This window comes from Metopolophium dirhodum, unplaced genomic scaffold, assembly GCF_019925205.1.
Source record: "Metopolophium dirhodum isolate CAU unplaced genomic scaffold, ASM1992520v1 scaffold1, whole genome shotgun sequence".
Classification (NCBI taxonomy): domain Eukaryota; kingdom Metazoa; phylum Arthropoda; class Insecta; order Hemiptera; family Aphididae; genus Metopolophium; species Metopolophium dirhodum.
The window spans coordinates 352,747-373,309 of record NW_026869896.1 but is presented as its reverse complement, the minus strand read 5'-3'; the positions used below and the strand labels follow the sequence as shown (position 1 = coordinate 373,309).

The following is a 20,563-nucleotide window of genomic DNA, read 5'->3' as shown; positions in this document are numbered from 1 at the left end:
TCTTTTAATTCCTCTGTTAATCGTTAAAAACAATGTGTATATCAGTTTTTATTTATTACCAACACGGCACCTTATATCTTAATGTAAACATAAAATGCGATCAAATTTTAATTATAATCATTGATGTACAAAATACTAAAAATAAAAATAGTGCAGTGCGAATAAGTGATGGATATATCAAACGATTTTGGGCATACAGTTTATAATCTGCTTTTCCACACATTAGTCAATGCCAAATATCTTTTAATTTCTCTGTTTATCGTTAAAAACAATGTGTATATCAGTTTTTATTTATTACCAACACCATGTGTAACAGGCATTGACATGACTATTACTATATATCATAGATATTAATTTATATAAAATAAAGAGACCTAATGTGAATTTCATCAGTTAATTTTAAGCAATACGAGTGCATAGTAATAATGTCCGACATGAGTGTACAAAATTCGGCCGATGAAGAAATCAATGTAGGTACATTATTATAATAATTATAATATATTATTAATATACTTTAATTTAACACCATTTATTAACAATAAGTTTAAAACATAATCATTTAAATTTAGGATCATTATTCATATCGAAAAAATGTGCAAATGCAGAATTCTAAAAAACCCAAAATCACTATGAAAGCTAAACCAAAAAAACAGAAATTAATAATGGTCAACACAAGCGATCAAAATTCAGATGATGAAGAAATTGATGTATGTGCACCGGTATTATTATTATTATTATTATATCATAAACTTTTTTCTTAATTTCCTTACATTACACATCAATATGTTAAAAACATGGGTATATAAATTTAGGAACTTTATAATCATCGGAAAAATGAGCAAATGCAGAATTCTAAAAAACCTGAAACCGTTATAAAACCTAAACCAAAAAAACAGAAAGTAAAATATTCCATATTTTAATAATAATATATTTATCAATTTAATATTGATTTTAGTTTCAGTCGCATTTATTAAAACTGGAACAAGAATATAATGGTTTAACAACTATGGTTAATGAAAACTGCATACGCGTAAAAAAATCAGATGGTGGAAATTTTTGTATCAAAATACCCGAAATCAAAACAGCAAGTGATTATTTGGTTATTCAAAAATACAAAACATCGGACATGGAAAAAGTAGAGTCAAAAGACAGGTAACTATTAATATTTTGTATAAACAGAGTATATTAAGATTTACACTAGGTATCATTAAAATGAATAAGAAAAAAAAAAAATTAAGTACAATATTTGTAAATTATTGGGGAAACATATCATGCCATAGTACTATTTTATAACCTAAATAGGCACGATGCTTACAACCAAGCAATTTTGTGAATATAGGTATGATGATGTTTCGTCGTTGATACTAATAATATTCACACAGTATGTAAAATATTTAACTGCTCAACAATTGTGTCATCTAGTTTATTTGATAAAATATTTATGATAATATGAAAATATATGCATTTATAATATACAATCATTAATTTGTTTTAATAGATGGAAAACCTCAACGTTCAACGCAAAAACTATGCTGAACGAAAAAGATAAAGCTGACAATACAATAATATCGGCATTTAATAATTTGCAAGATTTATTAATGGATAAATTTATGTGTAACAACAACAAAAAAATTGAATCTTATAAATAATAACTATATGTTTATATTATTATAGTTTCACTAAATGAAACCCGTCATTAATATTTGTGTATTTTTTATTTATTACCAAACGGTTAAAATATTTGTATTCAATTTTATTTTAGAAAGCTTACATTTGATTCAATAATTTATACAATATGATTATATTATGGAAAATATTTTGGTTTATTTTAACCAGTTAACATTTAAGATTATTTATAATATATAATATATTAATTATATTATTATCATTTATTATTAAATAAAGGTATGCATTTGACAAAATAAATAATGTTTATTATGAAGGTATAATCTAATTATTAAATAGTAAGCTTGTCGTATATCATGATTATTTTGGTTTATTGGCTGGTTATATCAGGCTTTAGTATAATGTCTGCAAACGTTTCGTGATGGATTTGTTGTAATTCAAGTAAAAATGACTTTTCTTCATCCTTCAGGTCATTCATTTTGAAATTATAATCTTTAATATATGTACTGATAAAATCACTTCTAATACAATCAGGTGATAAATATAAAATATCATACTTGATAATTATACATGCATTATTGAAAACAGTCTGATACGCCACTAATTTATTTGATAACTCTATGATATTTGCATTTATACATGTTTCCAATAATTTCAATCGATTTAAATTATCACTGGATAATGTGATTCTGTTATTATTATGATGTAAATTAACTGATTCAGATTTTGCACATATTTTATAATAAAAATTATTATCTAAATGTAATCGTTTTGAATGTTGAACAGTGGATAAAGAACAAACAATTATATTAAAACTATCATCAGATATAAACTTATTCCATTGAAATACATTTAGTATTAGATATCGTTTAGTTACGTTACACATGAATAAAATAATAACAGATAAAGGTTGATCAACTAGGTATCCAATATAAATGTTTTTTTTATTCTGTTGATGTATGCTGAATATTGATTTGACTACTACGGCGTCCATGATGTGTGCAGTATTGATTTAATTATTGAATTCAAGATGATAATATTTTGGTTTGGATTTCAGTATAGTGAATCTTCTATGTGCCTTCAATGTTTGGCAGAGTTGACGTACCTATTGATTGATTTTTATCGATTGAAATATATGTTCCAATTTTAATTAAATTATTAGTACCTTAACAAATAAATAGAATACAGCATAGTCAACACTACTACACTGTAAAAACACAACTAAAATAAAATCAAAAAAAAGTCAAATATAGTGTGTTGGATAACAGTTTGATCACATTATGAAAGTTAAAAAGTGATTATTTAACTAATGATTTTTGTTTATTGATCAATATTTTTTTCAAATCGGTAAACAGATAATTGATAACAATGCACAAACATGTATCAGGTCCGCAATCACAATTTTGATTTGACCACGCACATAAAGTAAAATGATTATTGTTTTTTTCTGTTCCACATTTAATAGCGTGGCTTTTTAATTTTGATAATAATGTATACAATTCAGCTAATTCCTTGTAACAAAAATGTGATGGATGAATTATACCCATTTCTGAAATGTCTCTTTCAATTTCTTTTAATAAGTCCATTGTAAATAATAACGCACAATTCAACGGTTACTAATAAACTGATACAGATTAAGTTGTGCGTTATTATATAACATATTATAAACAGTTATTACAAAATCTAATAACCCGAAAATTGAAACATAATATATTATAAAATTAAAAATTACAGTTTATGAATAAAAACATGAAAAAAAAAAACAAAAAAAATGTAGACCCATGGTATAGTGGACTATGACACTGGGTGTAGTATTAACATACATACTTACCCTAAATTTAAATTTATAAGATAGACATCGAGACATGATTGTGGTGGCCGTTCCAGATACGTTATGATGATGATGATGAAATTAAAACATTTATTTAAAGTTATCATGTTAAATTCGTAAATTTACTGTTGTTATCATTTTAAAAGCCCGCCACTGGAGTTTTGATATCCAGCAAGATAAGACAAATATTAGGCCAATTAATAACACCAGATTATCTCGTTTTTGATAAGGTGCTTTTCGTACATTAGTCATTATTTTGAACCTAGGTACAAATTCAAAATTATTTTGCATTTAGAATTATATTTTGTGATTTTCTTTTCTTTTTTAATTAGTCCCTCCATCATCAATTCCGGATTCAGTTGTAAGCTTGGAGATCGGAGCAATGATTTCATATGACCATTTAGTCCGCGGTTCGCGCAACAGTCACTAATCTTCGGTGCGATTTTTCGTCGGCGAGCGATAATTTTGTATTTGTTACGTTCTCCTGTTGTAATTCCACACGCACAACGGCGTGTGCGCACACCATTTTATTATTATTAGTACATTCATAATACATTCGAGCATTTGAGGATTTTTTTTTTTTTTATTATGCCGAAGTGGATTAGCCGTATAGCTAACTTTATAAGGTGCCTACAAGTCTGCAGGCGGTCCAAGAAACGATGTAAAGGTAATTTTATAATAAATTAAAACAATAATTTTTCATTTATTTCAATTCTTTACAATAGAACAGTCAATTATTTTTAATAATAATTAATAAGTTATGATTATAAATAAGTACCTAATAACTAATTTGAAATATTACCTACTATTAATTGGCTTACTATAGTACTATACAATTGATTGATTATTTAAATATTATGTATTGATTAAGTATGTTAAATATGAATTGTTTGTTTTTTTTCAGTTAATTTTTCTATTAATGAATCATTTATTAAATTTGTTTCAGTACTGTCATATAACATGAAATCACCTACAAGCCAAGAATTACAGACGTTAGCAGAACACCAATGTAGTCTTGTTTATTTTTTTTTTCAGTTAAATTTTCTATTAATGAATCATTTATTAAATTTTTTTCAGTAGTATTGTCATATAACAAGAAACCTCCACAACCTCCACATAATCAATGGAGTCAATTAGATGAAGCTAAAGTACTTTTACGTGCTGAGCCCAATTTACTCTTCAGAAAAACTGAATATACGGTTTTACATTCATTCTTAGCTGGAAAAATTAACCACCAATTATCAGGGTAAATTGTTAAATTTGTCAATATATTGTGTAATAAATACTTCTTAGTATAAAATTATTTGCATAAAATGTTTACAGTGTTTTCAATGCCACTGGTGAACTTGGTACAGGAAAAACCACAACCATTCGACGTGTTATAGATTCACTAAAGACTAATATTTTATTAAAAAATAGATTTAAAGTAATTTTTAACTTATAATACAATTTAATAATTATTTTCTGTATGAGTAGCGACTAATTATAAGTTAATATCTTATTTAGTTTGTGGAAGTAACAGGATTAAGGCTTAATGATGCACACAATGCATTTTCCGTCATATGGAAACAGTTAACCACACAAACAGTATCATCCAACAAAGCTCAAACACTCCTCAATGAACATTTTTCAGGGGCAAAAGTTCGAGAAATATCCACAATTTTATTGATTGATGATGTAATTTAACTATTTAAGTACTGAATTAACTTTTTTTTTTTAATTTTTGAACCTTTATTTGTCAGGTGGATTTTTTGAGTCGTAGTAAACCAGAAGTCATAAGTAATATACTTAATTGGTCTAATCAATGTCGTTCAAAAGTAATTGTAATAACAACTGCTAATAGTATGGATTGGCTTGAACGAGTAGTAACAGGACAAGTAACCATCTTAAATGTAGATAATAGATGCATGAAAAATTGGTTACTTTATTAATAGTTATTAAAGATTTGTCCTTTCAATTTTTCTATAGGAAATTAAAACATTACTATTCAATTCTTACACATCCGACCAGTTAGAAAAAATAATCAAGGATAGGTTGATTGGAAATTTTTCATTTGATCCAAATGCTATTCAACTTGCAGCAAAGTAATTATATTTTTAATAATTTGAATATTTGATTTGACAAAGTGTTTTATTTTCATATTAGGAATGGAGACGGTAATGCCAAAGCTGCTCTAAGCTTATGCTATCTGGCTATTAAACTTGTTAAATCCAATTATCCAGGTATTTCACAAATAACGAGGCTTCATATTGCTGAGATAACACATTTAGTATGTAATATTATCAATATTATTTTTTTTATAAGCATGATAAAAATTTATTAATATTTCTATTTGATGTGCAATGTTATTTTAGATACAAGTTAAACAACATAAAGATATGCAGAAAAAAAGAGAACTTTTACAAACTATGCCCAAAACTGTGCTCAACAACAACAATACATATATATGTAATGTAATGAAAAAATAATAAATAAAATAAAAATTATTATAAACCTACTATGTGTCTATAGACTATATTACGATAATTAAAAACTTACTTTAAAAACCAAAAGTATTTGAAAAGTATTCCAAATACTTTTTTAAAGTATTTGAGTAGTATTTGAAATACTATACAATTAAAGTATTTGAGTAGTATCTTAAATACTTTAAAAAAAATGTATTTTAGTATTTACTCAAATACTTTTTAAAAATATTCTTTACAGGGCTGGAAATATCATGCATGACTTTGTTTCTATGGTTTATTTAATCAATGTATTATAATAAATGTTGTCTGCTTTATATTTTACAGCTTATGAAAAAAAAAATAAAAACGACTTTGCGTTGCATACAAGTTAAGAGATAGGGGTCTCATAATAATTTTAGAAATCTATCACGGTTATAAATGAATGTGAGGGAATATGTCTAGACATATATTTGACGAAAAAAATACATACACACACATGTAAAATACATAAACAATGTAAAATCTTATTTTGAGGGTATACACTTTCTGAACCTGTTTCAGAAACTGGACCTGGATTCTTGTACAAATCTGGACAAATTGCAACTCCGCGTGGACAAGAACAATGGGCATCAGATATACTAAATTCATTTAATAAAATCCTAACCTTGTAAGGATCACTTTTCATACTTGGTTTGACATCACCTACAACAATATTTTGTTCTAAATCTGCCTGGAATTTCAGTATTTGGCCATCTTTATCCGCTATTTCACCTCTTTTAAATTGTTTCATGTTGTCTTTAAAAAAACTACTAAGAGAACTAATGGATAACACATGATTTCCAGCCATTATTAAAGGTAAACACTCTTTCAGCGACCAGTCAGCAAGAAAAAGCTAAAATTTTACTACTAGGAGTGTAGCCTTATTAATGTTCCTAAACAGTTCAAAACAAATCATAATATTTCGAAAATTTTATCGTGTATAGAAAATGCAAGTATAAACAACCAGTGAAAATTTCATATGTATACATTTATTTGTTTAAGAGTTACACCAAAAACCAAAATCGATTTTCTCGAAAACAGATTTTACGTAATAATTCTCGTTTTTTCTTTTGTTTTTCATGGCGCTTTTAAAAACTTTTGGTACCAAAGTATCCAACTAGATGCTAGAAGTTATGAGCCCTGATAATAATATTAAATAATATATAATGTGCAAGAAAACGATGTCATTTACCAAACTTTAGTACATCATTAATGGGAGAGTAGGTACCTACATTAATCTATGATAGACCCCAAAAGTACCTTTTTTTTTACCAATTCCCCCCAAACTACCTAGAGCGAAATGTACCAGTTACCCTCATATATAAATATATATACGATTAAAATATACGAATGGATCTTCGCAGGAAAACATTTTTTGTGTCCGTATATAATATTGCCTACATTTAGCCCCTTTTTTGCAGCTATCAAAATCAAAATGTGATAACATCATTTTCATTATAAATTATAATATTATATACATAGAATAAGAATATATTATTAATAATTAATATAATATATTATACTAGCTGCCCGATCTTCCTCCGGAAGAAATTATTTTTTTATAATTTAATTTAAAAACATGACTATTTTTTGGCTATACAAATAATATAATATAATTTCATATTGTAGTTATTATTATTGCTAATTTCTGAAAATTGTATATCGTACATTTTGAATTCAACCACCGGAGTGGTAAATTGTATTCTTTTTATTATAGAATAGAGATAAGGTAGAAAAGAATGCAACAATAAATTATTTGTTCAATGAATAATATAGGTATATTTCAAATGGAAAAATGCAAGTGCAAACAAATAAATAATTAATAATAATAATAATATCAATAATAAATAAACAAACTAATAGAATATTTAGTTTGAATTTCAATAAATTACAGAAGTTACTATATAGACAATAATAAAATTAATAATCAATTGTCTATAGAATTTTACCTAGGTAGGTACTTCAATAATTCGTTAATACATCATTTTTCCTATGAACGATTAAATAAATTTTAAATATTATTTCGTTTTCTAGTTATTTTAGTAGTGTATACCCTTAAAATAAGATTTTACACGACGATTTTATACGACAAAAATCGAAAATCTGATGATGGGTATACAGCGTTAGGTATAAAACTATAAACCACTGCATTTTATAAATATTAAGCCAACTTTTCAAAATATTTGTCTGCGGGTGTCCTAAAATACAAATCGGTGTGTGTATGTATTTTTTTCGTCAAATATATGTCTAAACATTCATTCATAACCGTGATACGTAATAATTTACGTACGTACGCTACCAGTACCATATACATACCGCCACGTCGTGCCCCTAGCATCATAGGCCGTAACGCAGTATATACCTTAATCATAATATAATAAAAATCAAAAATAATAATTTAATCTTACCTTATGATGCGTCAATTGTGTATCACAAGTATAGACCGGTTGAGGTGGATTTAAATGGACCATTTTACACTGTTCACTAATTAATTATTCTTTCATAAAAATCAAACATGAATTATTTAGTTTTACGATGAAATGCAACACACTTAAAAAAAATAATACAAATTAACATTGTACAGAGTGTCCCGTGAGTTTCTACAATACTCGCGTTACCACCATGTATTTGATCCTTACATAGGCCATTGCGCATGCCCAATACTATGCCCAGAAGAGAGGGTTCGGTATGTATATGCCACATATATACCTACGTGGTTTATGTGAACGATTATTATACATAACGATCCCTCTCTACCGGCCATACATGTAGCCACGTAGGTCAAGTGCGCATGCGTTACAAATTTATAATAAGGTCAACGTCAATGGTGTCCGAACTATATTTGTATAAATGTGTAGTAAATAGATGGACTCATCACAGACCTCGTGACTGTAACAGAGATGGTGGTTGATGTGTAGAAAAATATAAAAATCGAAAAACATTAAAAACGAGAATATTATATATTATGTTATTTTATAATGTATTGTACAGAGAGAATTCCAGTCACTATTGCAGCAGCAGCTGTTTCAACAATATGTTAGCGCCGAGGGATGGACTTCTTTGTTCGATGCGCATGCGCAAATTGTACATTCATAAGGGATGTTGTATAAGGATATTGGGTACTGTATAGTTTAGTACCGCTTTCGTCGTTTCGAACGTCAACAAAAAACGATTTTTTTTATTTGCACGTAAAAATCGATTTATTTTCAATACAAATATAATGATGAATATAACTGTGTATATACTTGACCATGTGTCATAAACAATCCGAACCCTTACAAACTGACTTAATATTAATCTTTTTATTAAAAATAAACTAATATTTACGTGAATATTCTCGTTAATAGAAATGTTTAAGGCATACGCGCGCATGTACGTGTGTAAAAGAGGATATATGTGTATGGACGTGCAATGTTCATTTGTATTTTTTTTTAAGTGTGTGTAATAAATAAGTGAACAGTGTATATACAAAAAAATGGGACACCGCAACCTGTCTTATGCCTATACTGGTGATACATAATATTGACACCATCATAAGGTAAGATTTAGTTATTATTTTTGATTACCTATATGGCTATATATGAATAAGGCGCAAAATTGTCCATAGCCCTCCAAACATTTCCTACATTTTGTTTTAAGCTTATTCAATATTATAAAACTTAAAAGTAAGGCTTTAACCCCTCCCCTCCTGTATTCATTATAACACAAAATCTATATAAATAATAAATAAATAATTTTTCCATAAAATAATATGGTTGAAATAACCCATTTTATAATGTTATTTCACTTTATGCATGTAGTCAATTTTTGAATGACGACGACGTCATAGTTACCAACAATGATAAATATAAAGATTTATAAATTTATATATAGTTTAAAATCGATATTAGTACAATTTATTTTTTCTAGTTAACTAAAAAAATAGTTAATCTAATCTATATAATTTAAACTTTTTAACAATTTAATTCGCCATTTGGATATAAAAAACCGTGTACACCTAAACCAATATTAAAAATTAAACAGAAAAATAGCTCTGAAGTGATTCCTCGAAAAATTGATTCGGTCAGGTTTGAAGATGATTACGAACCATATGATGTGAAACAGATATTATACTCAATAATTTCAAATATCTGTATAACAGCTATCGGGTATAATATAGTTTTACTTGCTGTGTAACAATATTTTTATACTGGGTGATTCTTTTATCAAACAACACTCATTATCATCATTAAATAACACTCATAAACTACTCAACCCAAATTCGATTTTCATGTATCAAAATACTAAGCAAAATATTCTGCTTTGGAATATAAAATTAAAACCCTATGTTGTTATTCAAAAAAGTAAAAAACTTAAAACTTAAAACTTAATGGTTACAATGGTCTCATTTCAACCATTATATTATTTTATTGTGGTAAGTATATATAATATATAATATTTTGGTAGTAATATAACAGGATGATAAACCAGGCCAGCTGTACGGCGGGTTTCGATCTCCCAGATGTGCAGTTCACGTACCAATCCTGGCCACCGGATATGCGAGGTCCTTTGTCGGGCGGGGCGACAGTAAGCATATAGCTATGGTTGGTGACCGTTTGAAACAACGGCGATTCGGTGGACACTTCGCACCGATATTTGCCGCTACTTGCCAGTTCCAGGGGCCTTAGAACCACGCTTTCCGCCGTGGATTGCTTCTCGTCGACGTGCACTCCCGTAACGTCGAAAACTTGTACTTCCGGCGATTCCCCGGGCAGGAATCTATAAAATTCGTTGCCGCTTTTGTACCATTTGACCGTGTACAGTTTTTCACCCTGTAGGTCATATTTGCACTGAAGTCTGGTGCTATGTCCCACGAGAGTATATTTTTCGATTCTGAGCTCCGTGATTCTCAGGCAATACGCGTAGTAGACGATCAGGTTAAATGTCCACAGCACTTGCAGTAGGCATCGAGACATGTTTATTACACTACTTGTCAGTTGTCAGTGTTGTCACAACTTGTCACATTGAAATAATATTTGGAAATCTCGTTAAATTAGAAGTATATGGAGTTAAGCTAAGTTTTGTAGGTATATATAAAGATTCAGTGTGATATCACTCGAGAATTCGTAAATTTAAAGTTGTTATCATTTTAAAAGCCCGCCACTGGAGTATTGATAAACAAAAGATAAGAGAAGATGTGTTATACCGTGTTTATCTCGTTTTTGATGATAAGGACGTGGTATATGTGCGTAACATGATAACATACGTCGCCGAACTACAACAGAAGACATATTATTTCATATTTAAGTTTCGTGTATAAGTATATATTTTATATGTTTCATATTTAAGTTTTTAATTTCGTGAGACGATCGTGGTAGTATTTATTATAAATGTCAATCAAAAGGAAATTTGGTGATATAATTACTTGTAATGGTATGTAAATATTGTTTTAATTATTGGGTTGTATAATTGTGACTTTTTTTTTATGATTCTGAGAATAGATTTGGAAGACGAAAAAGATGTGTCTTGGGGAGGCAAACGAACTAGGTACATTTACAACTATACTTTTGAGTCTTCTGACTCAAAGACTGATGATTCAGATGCCACAGAGAGTGTACATAGTGATCAATCAAAAACTACAAGTAGTTATTACTTTTCATTTTACATTTTTTAGGGAGCTGGGTGGTTAATTATGACATACAAAACAAATAAATATTGCGCAATTTAATTTTATAATTATTATATAAAACTAATTCTTTAATTCTTTTTTAGAAAATATTTAGTTTCATATATACATACATATTTTAATAACATTTCCTTGTTGATTCCTCAAAAACGATTATTCAATATTACTCATTTCTTAGTGGAAGCAGCTAGTGAATCAGATCTTTCATCAGACAGAAGTTTTGGAAGCAACTGTGACAGTAATGGCCAAACAAATCATACCGAATTCGATGTGGTCAGCACATCATCGTCTTGCCATGATATTCAATCTAGTTCTTCAGATTCCTCAACATTAATAGATTTTAAGGTAAAATGGGCGGCCGGGTACCGGTTATATTCCATGGAAAAAATTTATAATAATGATAATGAGACACTAGTCAAACGAACGCATGTACATATTTTTAATTGCTAATTTAAATTTATTTATATTATATATTTGCTTAATTTCAGTAGGGAGTTAGTTAAATAATTTAATACCTTTATTTATATAGTAATTTGTCAATTATACGGTATTTAGTTTAATTAATTTTAAATTGCCATTGTAAATTTAACTTCGTTTCATAAATTATTCCTTAAAAATAAAAAAAACATTTCCCTATTTGACTTAGTTTTTATTACTATTTTAAATTTTATTTTATGATTATATAGTACTATATTATATTATAGTTTATGGCTTATGTTAAATATTATTATATTATATAATGCTTATATGTTATTATTAATTAATAAATAAATATATTTTTGAGTATTAAAATTGTGTATTTATTTATTTTATTGATTCATATTATTAAAATTACCACTTCATTAGAATATAACAAATATTTGAGGCTTAGTTTTGGCTGTTATATTATTTATAGCAGTGAAGTAAAGTAAACATGAGATCCTAGTTAAAATATTATATCTGTTTAGTACTATAAGCCTAGCTGTAGTGGCAGGCAAGATATTACAAACAAGATTATGCAGGTTTATTCCTGGAATAAATGTGTCCCATCTTGCAGTAAAATATTTTAGTATTATAGTCTGTATCTGTCATACATAATTCATTCAGATTTCTGATTTCTTGCACATTCTGCTCAATTCTATTGCCAGTATAGTCCTAGTGAACTAATTTCTTAAAGTGTCAACAAATTGTAATATTATTTAAAAATATGGATTATGGATAGACGCACAAGTAGTGTTTGGGGATATTTCACTATTTTTGACCAATTAAAATATATTGCTAAATGCGATACATGTCAAAAGAAATATTCTTATAAGTCTACTTTGACAAATCTTCGTAAACATTTATCCACTTGTCATGGAATCAACTTGCCGATAAATACTTTGAATGTAAGTACCTAATAAAATCAAATATTTTTAATTAGTCACTGAATAAATTTAATTATTATATTTAAATAATTTAATAACATATTAAAAAAATTTAACTTTAAGCCACTAGTTTATCATGTATAGTTATTAAAAGTATAATTTGATACATTAGTGCATTTTAATATTTTGACATCTTTTTATAACCAATATTATACATATTTACATTTATTTAAAATATAATCCAATTAATGTACAATATTTTATGAAATTAAATTAAAAACTGATTAAGATACAAATTGTATAGATACTCTATCAACTATTTAAATTTTTAAATTTGAATATTTATCATATTTTGAATTAATTAATTCTAGAATTGTAATGAAGGTGAACAAATTGATGATCAAACAAGTATTGGTTTCTTGGAATTTAAACGACAAAATTACATTCGCGGTCTCCGATAACGCTTCCAATATTAAAAATGCCCTCAATTCATTATCTTTTAAAAATATGGGATGCTTTGCTCATACATTGAACTTAATAGTACAGTCAGCCCTTGTTCTTGAAAATGACCTAATAGACGGTGTTAAAAGCATAGTATCACATTTCAGAAAAAGCACTGTAGCTAATAATGTATTTAAAACTTACCAAATAAATAACGGTATAAAAGATCCAAAGAAGCTTATTCAAGATGTACAAACTCGGTAAAACTCTACCTACTACATGATAGATAGATTTGTTGAGATGCAAAGTTTCTGCTGATCAATCATATTATATCCAGTGAAAATCAAGACAATGCATTTTTCAACCTCACTCTTACCACCAATAGTCCGGGGTTACAGTACGAGATATTAGGGGAAGGTAAATTATGTAAAAGTAGTTGGACCATTAATACATTTATAGATTTAAAATATTTAATAAATAGCCTTAGTGATATAAGGAGTATGGTAAAAACAATTGACACATATGCAATTAATAACACTTACCAAATAACTATAAATAACTTAGAGAAGCATTTAAAAAAAATAAATTTAGATATACAGGTAATTAGGCAAATGGCTAGGTATAGAAAAAAGGTTAAGCGATCATTTGAGTCTGGAGGTTCGGCACTACAGTGGATGTTTGGTATTGCCGATGCTGACGATGTACGGAGGTATGATAGTTCGATTAACAAATTAGAGAATGATCAAAAAGATATGATACACATAGTTCAAGACCAAGTCTCTATTTTAAGGAGCACAATAACAAATTTCAATGAGACCATAACAACATTTAATGACAATAAATTGTTATTTGACAAAAATATTAAAAAAATTGAAACCACTATTAACAACATAAATATTGAATTAATAGACGAAAAAAAACAAATTATTGTTCTAAGATTAATATCCCTAATTGAAAATAATATATTTGAATTAGATATATTTGTAACGAGGTTACAAAGAATGATATCAAACGTTCAAACAAATAAATTAGATGTTTTTATAATTACACCAGATCAGTTGTTGTCAGAAATAAAACAAATAGAAAATATTCTACCTGAAAATTTACAAATCCCTATCAAATTTAATGAAAATAATATACAAGAAATATACAAAATATTACATATAGACCTTCACCCAATGAACGATAGAATAATATTTTCAATAAAAATTCCACTATGTATCGGCGAAATTTTCAAATTGTATTACATTATACCAATATACGTTCCAATTAATGAACACGGGCAATTTATACATATCGCTGAAAATCCAACGTACTTATTAACAGATGATGTAGTGACAAAATATTTTATTTGGTCAAATATCAATAACTGTTTAATAGTTTCCGACATTTTTGTTTGTGGTTTCAATGAAATGTTACACAATAGTGATACTGATCCCACTTGTGTAACAGAAATATAAAAAAATTCTTTAACTAAACCTACGCAATGTGATACTTATATCACGGAATTTAAAAAAGAATTATGGTACCCATCGTTTTTCAAAAATAATTGGTACTTTGTGTGTGAAAAGCCTACAACAATTACAATAATTTGTAATAATCGATCTTTTATTCGTAAAATTACATTGAAAAGTTCTGGCAAATTATTTCTGAAAGCTGGGTGTCAAGCTCATACTTCTAAAGGCGTATTAATAACAGAGCAAACAGTAGAATCGTCTTTTGCAACACTACCTTTAGAGTTAAGTATTTTAAATGATTCATGTTGCAATATTACACTTAATCAACGTTATCCAAAACCAATTCATTTAGATGAAATAAAAAATTTAAAATTCGACAAAGAAGCTTTTTTAAAAATCATTTCAAAGTTAAATACACAAGATGAATTACTAAATTCAATATTATTAAATAAGACGTATGAATTAGTATATACAAACAAATATTTAATCATTATAATAGCTGTTATAATATTATACGCGAGTCTAAAATTCTGTATAAAAAAAAAAAAAATATTTCAGCTTTAGAAAATATAAATTTAGGCTATTGTCCTGTGCCCATTGCTCCACCAAAACACTAAACTTTACTTTATAATTTATAATTACATTTATACATGTAAATTTAAATCTCTTATACATTTTTTCATACTAATAGTAGGTAGTTATACTTTATTTTTTAAGAATACAGATTTTATCGTATCCACGCATTTGTTAAATATAAGTCTTAGAAATTTAAATGATTTATGTGTATTTAATATTTTAATATTTATATAATAATTTATAGTTATTTGTACAGTTAATAATTATGTAATTATTTAGTAATTTAAACGATTATAATATGACATTTCGTTAGTAAATAGTAATAATTAAATATTTGTAATTTGTGTACAATACGTTCAATAAATGTTATAACATTTGAATTAATTTTGTTTATTTTTTTTTTACAAAATACTCCGATACCATAGTTTATATTTTAATTATTGTAATAATAATTTATTCATTCAAACCATTATAATATAATTATTATATGACATTTAATATTAATTTTTTTTTATATAATTATTAATTATTCCGATATCGCAATAAATAAATGTATTAATGTAATAAATGTATTAATGGTCCAACTACTTTTACATAATTTACCTTCCCCTAATATCTCGTACTGTAACCCCGGACTATTGGTGGTAAGAGTGAGGTTGAAAAATGCATTGTCTTGATTTTCACTGGATATAATATGATTGATCAGCAGAAACTGTAATAGCATGGTACGACAAATCAAGTTCCAGACATCAATTTTCATTGTAATACTCTGATGAACATTTAACACAATTATAATATTATTAATAATAGAAAAAAAAATCAATATGAATTTATAATATTGGTACTTACTTTGTTTAGTAGTTTGACGTTACACTATAGGTATTTGACTATATTGTATTGCAACAAGTATGATAGGTGTAAAAAAATATAAATGTAAATAATAAGTAACTCTATGTTCGTATTTCACAAGAGGCAGTTATTTGCTCAAAAATTACAAGTATTCACAGCAGCTCTGCTATACTCAGCACTGATATAATTACTGTGTTTGTTATGAAATTGGTATTTAAAAACTATAATTATAGCTACAAATTGTTGACCTAACACTGGACCAGTGTCACTACTCACTGGTAATACTACGACCGACTGACTTGATTCGGGTTTGTGTGTTGTCACGACAGTGCTCCGTGTCACAAACAAAAACTCTTATTCAGCAGATCCCACGGTTGCAGCATCGTCCAACACACTATCTATGTTTTATAATTACAATAAATGTCATGACTTTGATTTAGTTTGTTTATGAATATCAGGATGCGTCCGTCGAACGTCTTGTTTTAGTTTCATTAGTGTATTTAGTTGATACGTGACGCGCGATGTAAGTAGATATAAGTCAAATGTGACATTGTAATATGCAATTACAGTGAATATATTATTAACTTTGATCTGTAATTTTTATTGTTTAAACATTTATATACTTACAAAGTTACAAATATGTTTAAAACAAATAATCAACCACATCATTTATATGTATTGACCAATCGGTTAAAAGTTAATTTACGAGAAGCAATACAAATGCTTAAAAATCCGAACAAAATATCAAACAGTGTTGAATGTTCAAAACTTGAGCCACAGCCAGGTAAGTGGTATATTTGTACAGAACATAATAATACAAAATTAATGTCAGATGGCATCGAGTGGCAAGCGACAGGCACAAATTTATTACCTAGTGATAAAAAACCAATTATGCAAGTCGAATACTTTGCATCGGAAAATGTATACAAAAGTATTTTTAAGTTGACTGGAAAATATCGATATAATGCTACTTTGATAAATTATGCACAAACTTCAAACGCAAACATTACTGACCCACCGGAAAATAAAATCCATACACCACAGTTTGTTTCTAAAAAAAGATCCATAAAAAGTGTAATGAAACATCGTTTTAAAATATTCAAAAAATTAACTAATGAAGAAATAGTGAATGATCAATCTAATATTGAACCAATTAGGTAATATATAACGCCTATTTTTTAAAATTATAAAATATTATTATATACTACCATTTTTTTTAGAAACATCAATTTTGACCCACGTACTTTAGGAGCTGACTTTTCCCTTCCAGGTACTTCATCATCTATTTCTACACCACATTGGTAATAAACTATTTATTTTATACTACATAATTATGTTCTACCTTTAAGTTATCTATTACCTATACTCATTCATCGTTTTACAGCTCTGCTGTCCACCCATTCCAATATACTGAGCATGTTTTACATGAACATGATGTAATTGAGTCGTCTGCTTTTGAAGCTAATGCATCTCCGAAGATATCATTTGAAGTACCAGATAAGTATGCACTATATTATACATGTATTATATTATACAGTGACACAACTGGGGCTAAAAACGGGAATTTATACGCAAAATCAGTTTTCGACAAATTCGATTTTGGTTTTTGGTGTACCTAACTCTAAATTTATAAAATTTTCAACTTTTATATCTAATAAGGATTGAACATTTAAAACAATGTTACACGTAAATACTAAATAGGTTATATATAAGCCAGTGGCGGATTAAGTAATTTGCCGCCTACAAGCAGGGCATTTGCCGCCCTTTCATTTTATACTTAAAACAAAATACATATAGAAATACATTGTTAGTTTAATAATTCTTTATTATATTAAATTTAATACAATCGTCAAATATTATTAAAATATTATAAATATTATATAATAAATTTATTAAAATATTTTTGTTCGGCTTTTTAAGTTAGCGAATGTTTCGATTAAGTCTTGAAAATCAATTGTCGACACTAATTCAGATTCAATGCAAAGGAGAGCCAAATTATTTAATCGATTTTCGTCAATTGTAGATCTCAAATACGTTTTGGTTCTTTTGAGACACGAAAACGATCTCTCTGCTGAACAATTAGTAACCGCCATACAGGAATATATTCTCAAAGCGATGCTTACATTCGGAAATAATTCTTCTAAATTTTGATTCCTAAAAAATGTAAACAAACTTTGATGTTGTTGTTTTTTTTCTGTTGCATTTTGCATATAAGTTTTGAAATGTATGCATTCTTGAGTAAATGTGGTTTCGTCAATGTCCGTTTCATAAAACTGTTGGAGTTTTTTGGCTCCTTGGACAATATCATCGGTATCAATTGACTTATTGTCTATGTTGATCAAAAATTTGAATTTATCGTAAATATTTTCATACCCAGAATGTCTCATTTCCAGTTGTTTTCTGAGTTGATCCAATACGGCAAAATAAACGGTTTTTAATTTGTCTTTGCCATCAAAAACTACTTCATTTGCTCTAGAACTACATTCGTCTAGTTCGTCGCATAAAAGGGGTCGCTTAAGACGACGTTTTTTGTCCAATTCATATTCTTCTTTTCTAATTTTTTTTGCTTCACCAATGAATTGTTGGAACATTTCATCAGATCTTATTTCACTCACATAATCAATTAAAGATTTGTATAGATCAACAACATGTTCTAAGTTAGCTGATGTTGATTGTAAAACTGTGCTTGTTTTATTAAATCGTTCCAACAAAGAAGTCCAAAATATGGCGAAGTGGTACGAGGGCGATATTATATAATTGATATAATTTAATTAATATTATTTTATTCAAGCGTCGGCTGAGACACATTGTATTGTAAAATATTGTGCGGTGACACCAATTTATTAGCAGGTTAACCTAACCGCAGTGAACGTGTCATCAAAAATTTAAAAAAAAAAATATTTATTTTATAGAAATATAGAGTAAATTGTTTTTACTTGTTTTTAAATTTGTGAAAAAAGTATCGAGTTTTCTTATTTTTTGAATAACCCTTTTCTCTTTTTCTTCATGCTCTTCTCGCAGCTTTTTGTATCTTGCACCACTTTTCCTTTTTCTACCATCACTCATTGTGATGTAATACTTTGAAGAATTATTATAAAAATAAATAAAGACGTCGTTACACTCGTAGCACAAGTTGCAGTGTCGCGGTATACTAATAAGCAGAATAATGTTATGATAAGGATTAAAGAATGTGTATAACATTCTTTGTAATTGTAAGTAATAGAATCACGAAAATAAAATATAATTGACAAAAACAACGTCATATCGGCTATCGCCATAATGTATAATAATATGTGTATTGTGTAATCATATATATTTAATATGAACCGTTTCCGGGAAAAACATAGATTCGCTAATAATAACAATTCTAGTTGATCGCATTCACCAAAACCATTTCAGTATTTTACTGAGTTAATAACATAGTTGCTAATACTCATCTTATAAAACGTTATAATATAATTTTATAAATACATTTTTTTTTGTTAAGTGCGGCAAATTTATCAATTTTAAAAGTTAATAATTATTTTGTAGTTAAAAATTTATAAAATGTTCAACTTTTAAAACTAAGGATTCAAAATTTAAAACAAGGTTCCACGTAAATAGTTTATATATAAATTACTTTATTCACCTTAATATCATCAAATATACTTAGTAATAGGTATCATAGGCTGACTGACCGTTTTCGCTCAGAATCGTATTTCTCATACAATGATATTATATCATTGAATTCAAATTAAACACCATCCATTACAGTGAGCCACGTCTTGTAACTGTACAGCATCCACTTACCTACCTTTTTTATAATCATTTATAGTTCAGATTTTGACCAAAACTTCAGTTTAGACTGCAATGATACATTCGAAGGTGCACCATTGTCGGAACTAAAGTAAGATTATATGTTTTTAATTATTATTTAAAAAAAAACCATCTACTTATAATAATAATATTATTAGAATATGACATTACTCTATTTAAATTCATTGTTTAGTATTAGTGGTATAGAACCTATGGAACCCTCATTGTTAACGTTATCAAACAAATCAAATTTGTCTCAATCGGAGTAATTATATTTTATTTTAATTTAATATTATTTTTTAAATTCAAAAATTAAAATTTCATTATTTATTTTAGTGATTTAAGTGTATCATCGCATGTATTAAATGTAAAACAAATTGATGATAATGAAAATAGTTCATCGGAATATATTGATTCGAAAAAGTAAATTTTCAATAGTTTCAATTTTTTATTTTGTTTATAACATTGTATATTTTGGAATTTTAGTTGTTTAT

General features: G+C 27.5%; 4 protein-coding genes across 7 annotated transcripts; 3 read left to right on the top strand and 1 right to left on the bottom strand.

The window, feature by feature from the left end:
• On the top strand, window positions 1-1,887 carry LOC132953254 (uncharacterized). Of its 4 annotated transcripts, none has more exons than XM_061025772.1 (5): window positions 1-470; window positions 570-719; window positions 813-899; window positions 956-1,152; window positions 1,499-1,885. In XM_061025772.1, exons 1-5 carry the CDS (start codon window positions 426-428, stop codon window positions 1,647-1,649), a joined length of 630 nt encoding a protein of 209 aa, XP_060881755.1. In that variant the 5' UTR covers window positions 1-425; the 3' UTR covers window positions 1,650-1,885. The 4 variants fall into 4 exon arrangements, with proteins under 4 accessions (XP_060881755.1, XP_060881757.1, XP_060881756.1 ...); XM_061025773.1 differs by having other exon boundaries at window positions 4-470; window positions 570-707; window positions 1,499-1,879; XM_061025774.1 differs by lacking the exon at window positions 813-899 and having other exon boundaries at window positions 1,499-1,887.
• A 2,530-nt stretch (window positions 1,888-4,417) lies between these two features.
• LOC132953240 (origin recognition complex subunit 1-like) lies at window positions 4,418-6,204 on the top strand. The gene is made up of 9 exons (XM_061025761.1): window positions 4,418-4,466; window positions 4,535-4,703; window positions 4,781-4,835; window positions 4,964-5,134; window positions 5,200-5,334; window positions 5,426-5,541; window positions 5,603-5,726; window positions 5,812-5,905; window positions 6,161-6,204. Exons 1-9 carry the CDS (start codon window positions 4,418-4,420, stop codon window positions 6,202-6,204), a joined length of 957 nt encoding a protein of 318 aa, XP_060881744.1.
• A 129-nt stretch (window positions 6,205-6,333) lies between these two features.
• LOC132953239 (uncharacterized) lies at window positions 6,334-10,895 on the bottom strand. Its single transcript, XM_061025760.1, has 3 exons — window positions 10,396-10,895; window positions 6,454-6,719; window positions 6,334-6,359 (listed from the first exon to the last, which is right to left on the bottom strand). Exons 1-3 carry the CDS (start codon window positions 10,893-10,895, stop codon window positions 6,334-6,336), a joined length of 792 nt encoding a protein of 263 aa, XP_060881743.1.
• A 2,868-nt stretch (window positions 10,896-13,763) lies between these two features.
• Window positions 13,764-15,621, top strand: LOC132953274 (uncharacterized). Its single transcript, XM_061025793.1, has one exon. It carries the CDS (start codon window positions 13,893-13,895, stop codon window positions 14,850-14,852), a length of 960 nt encoding a protein of 319 aa, XP_060881776.1. The 5' UTR covers window positions 13,764-13,892; the 3' UTR covers window positions 14,853-15,621.
• The last annotated feature ends 4,942 nt before the right edge of the window (window positions 15,622-20,563 follow it).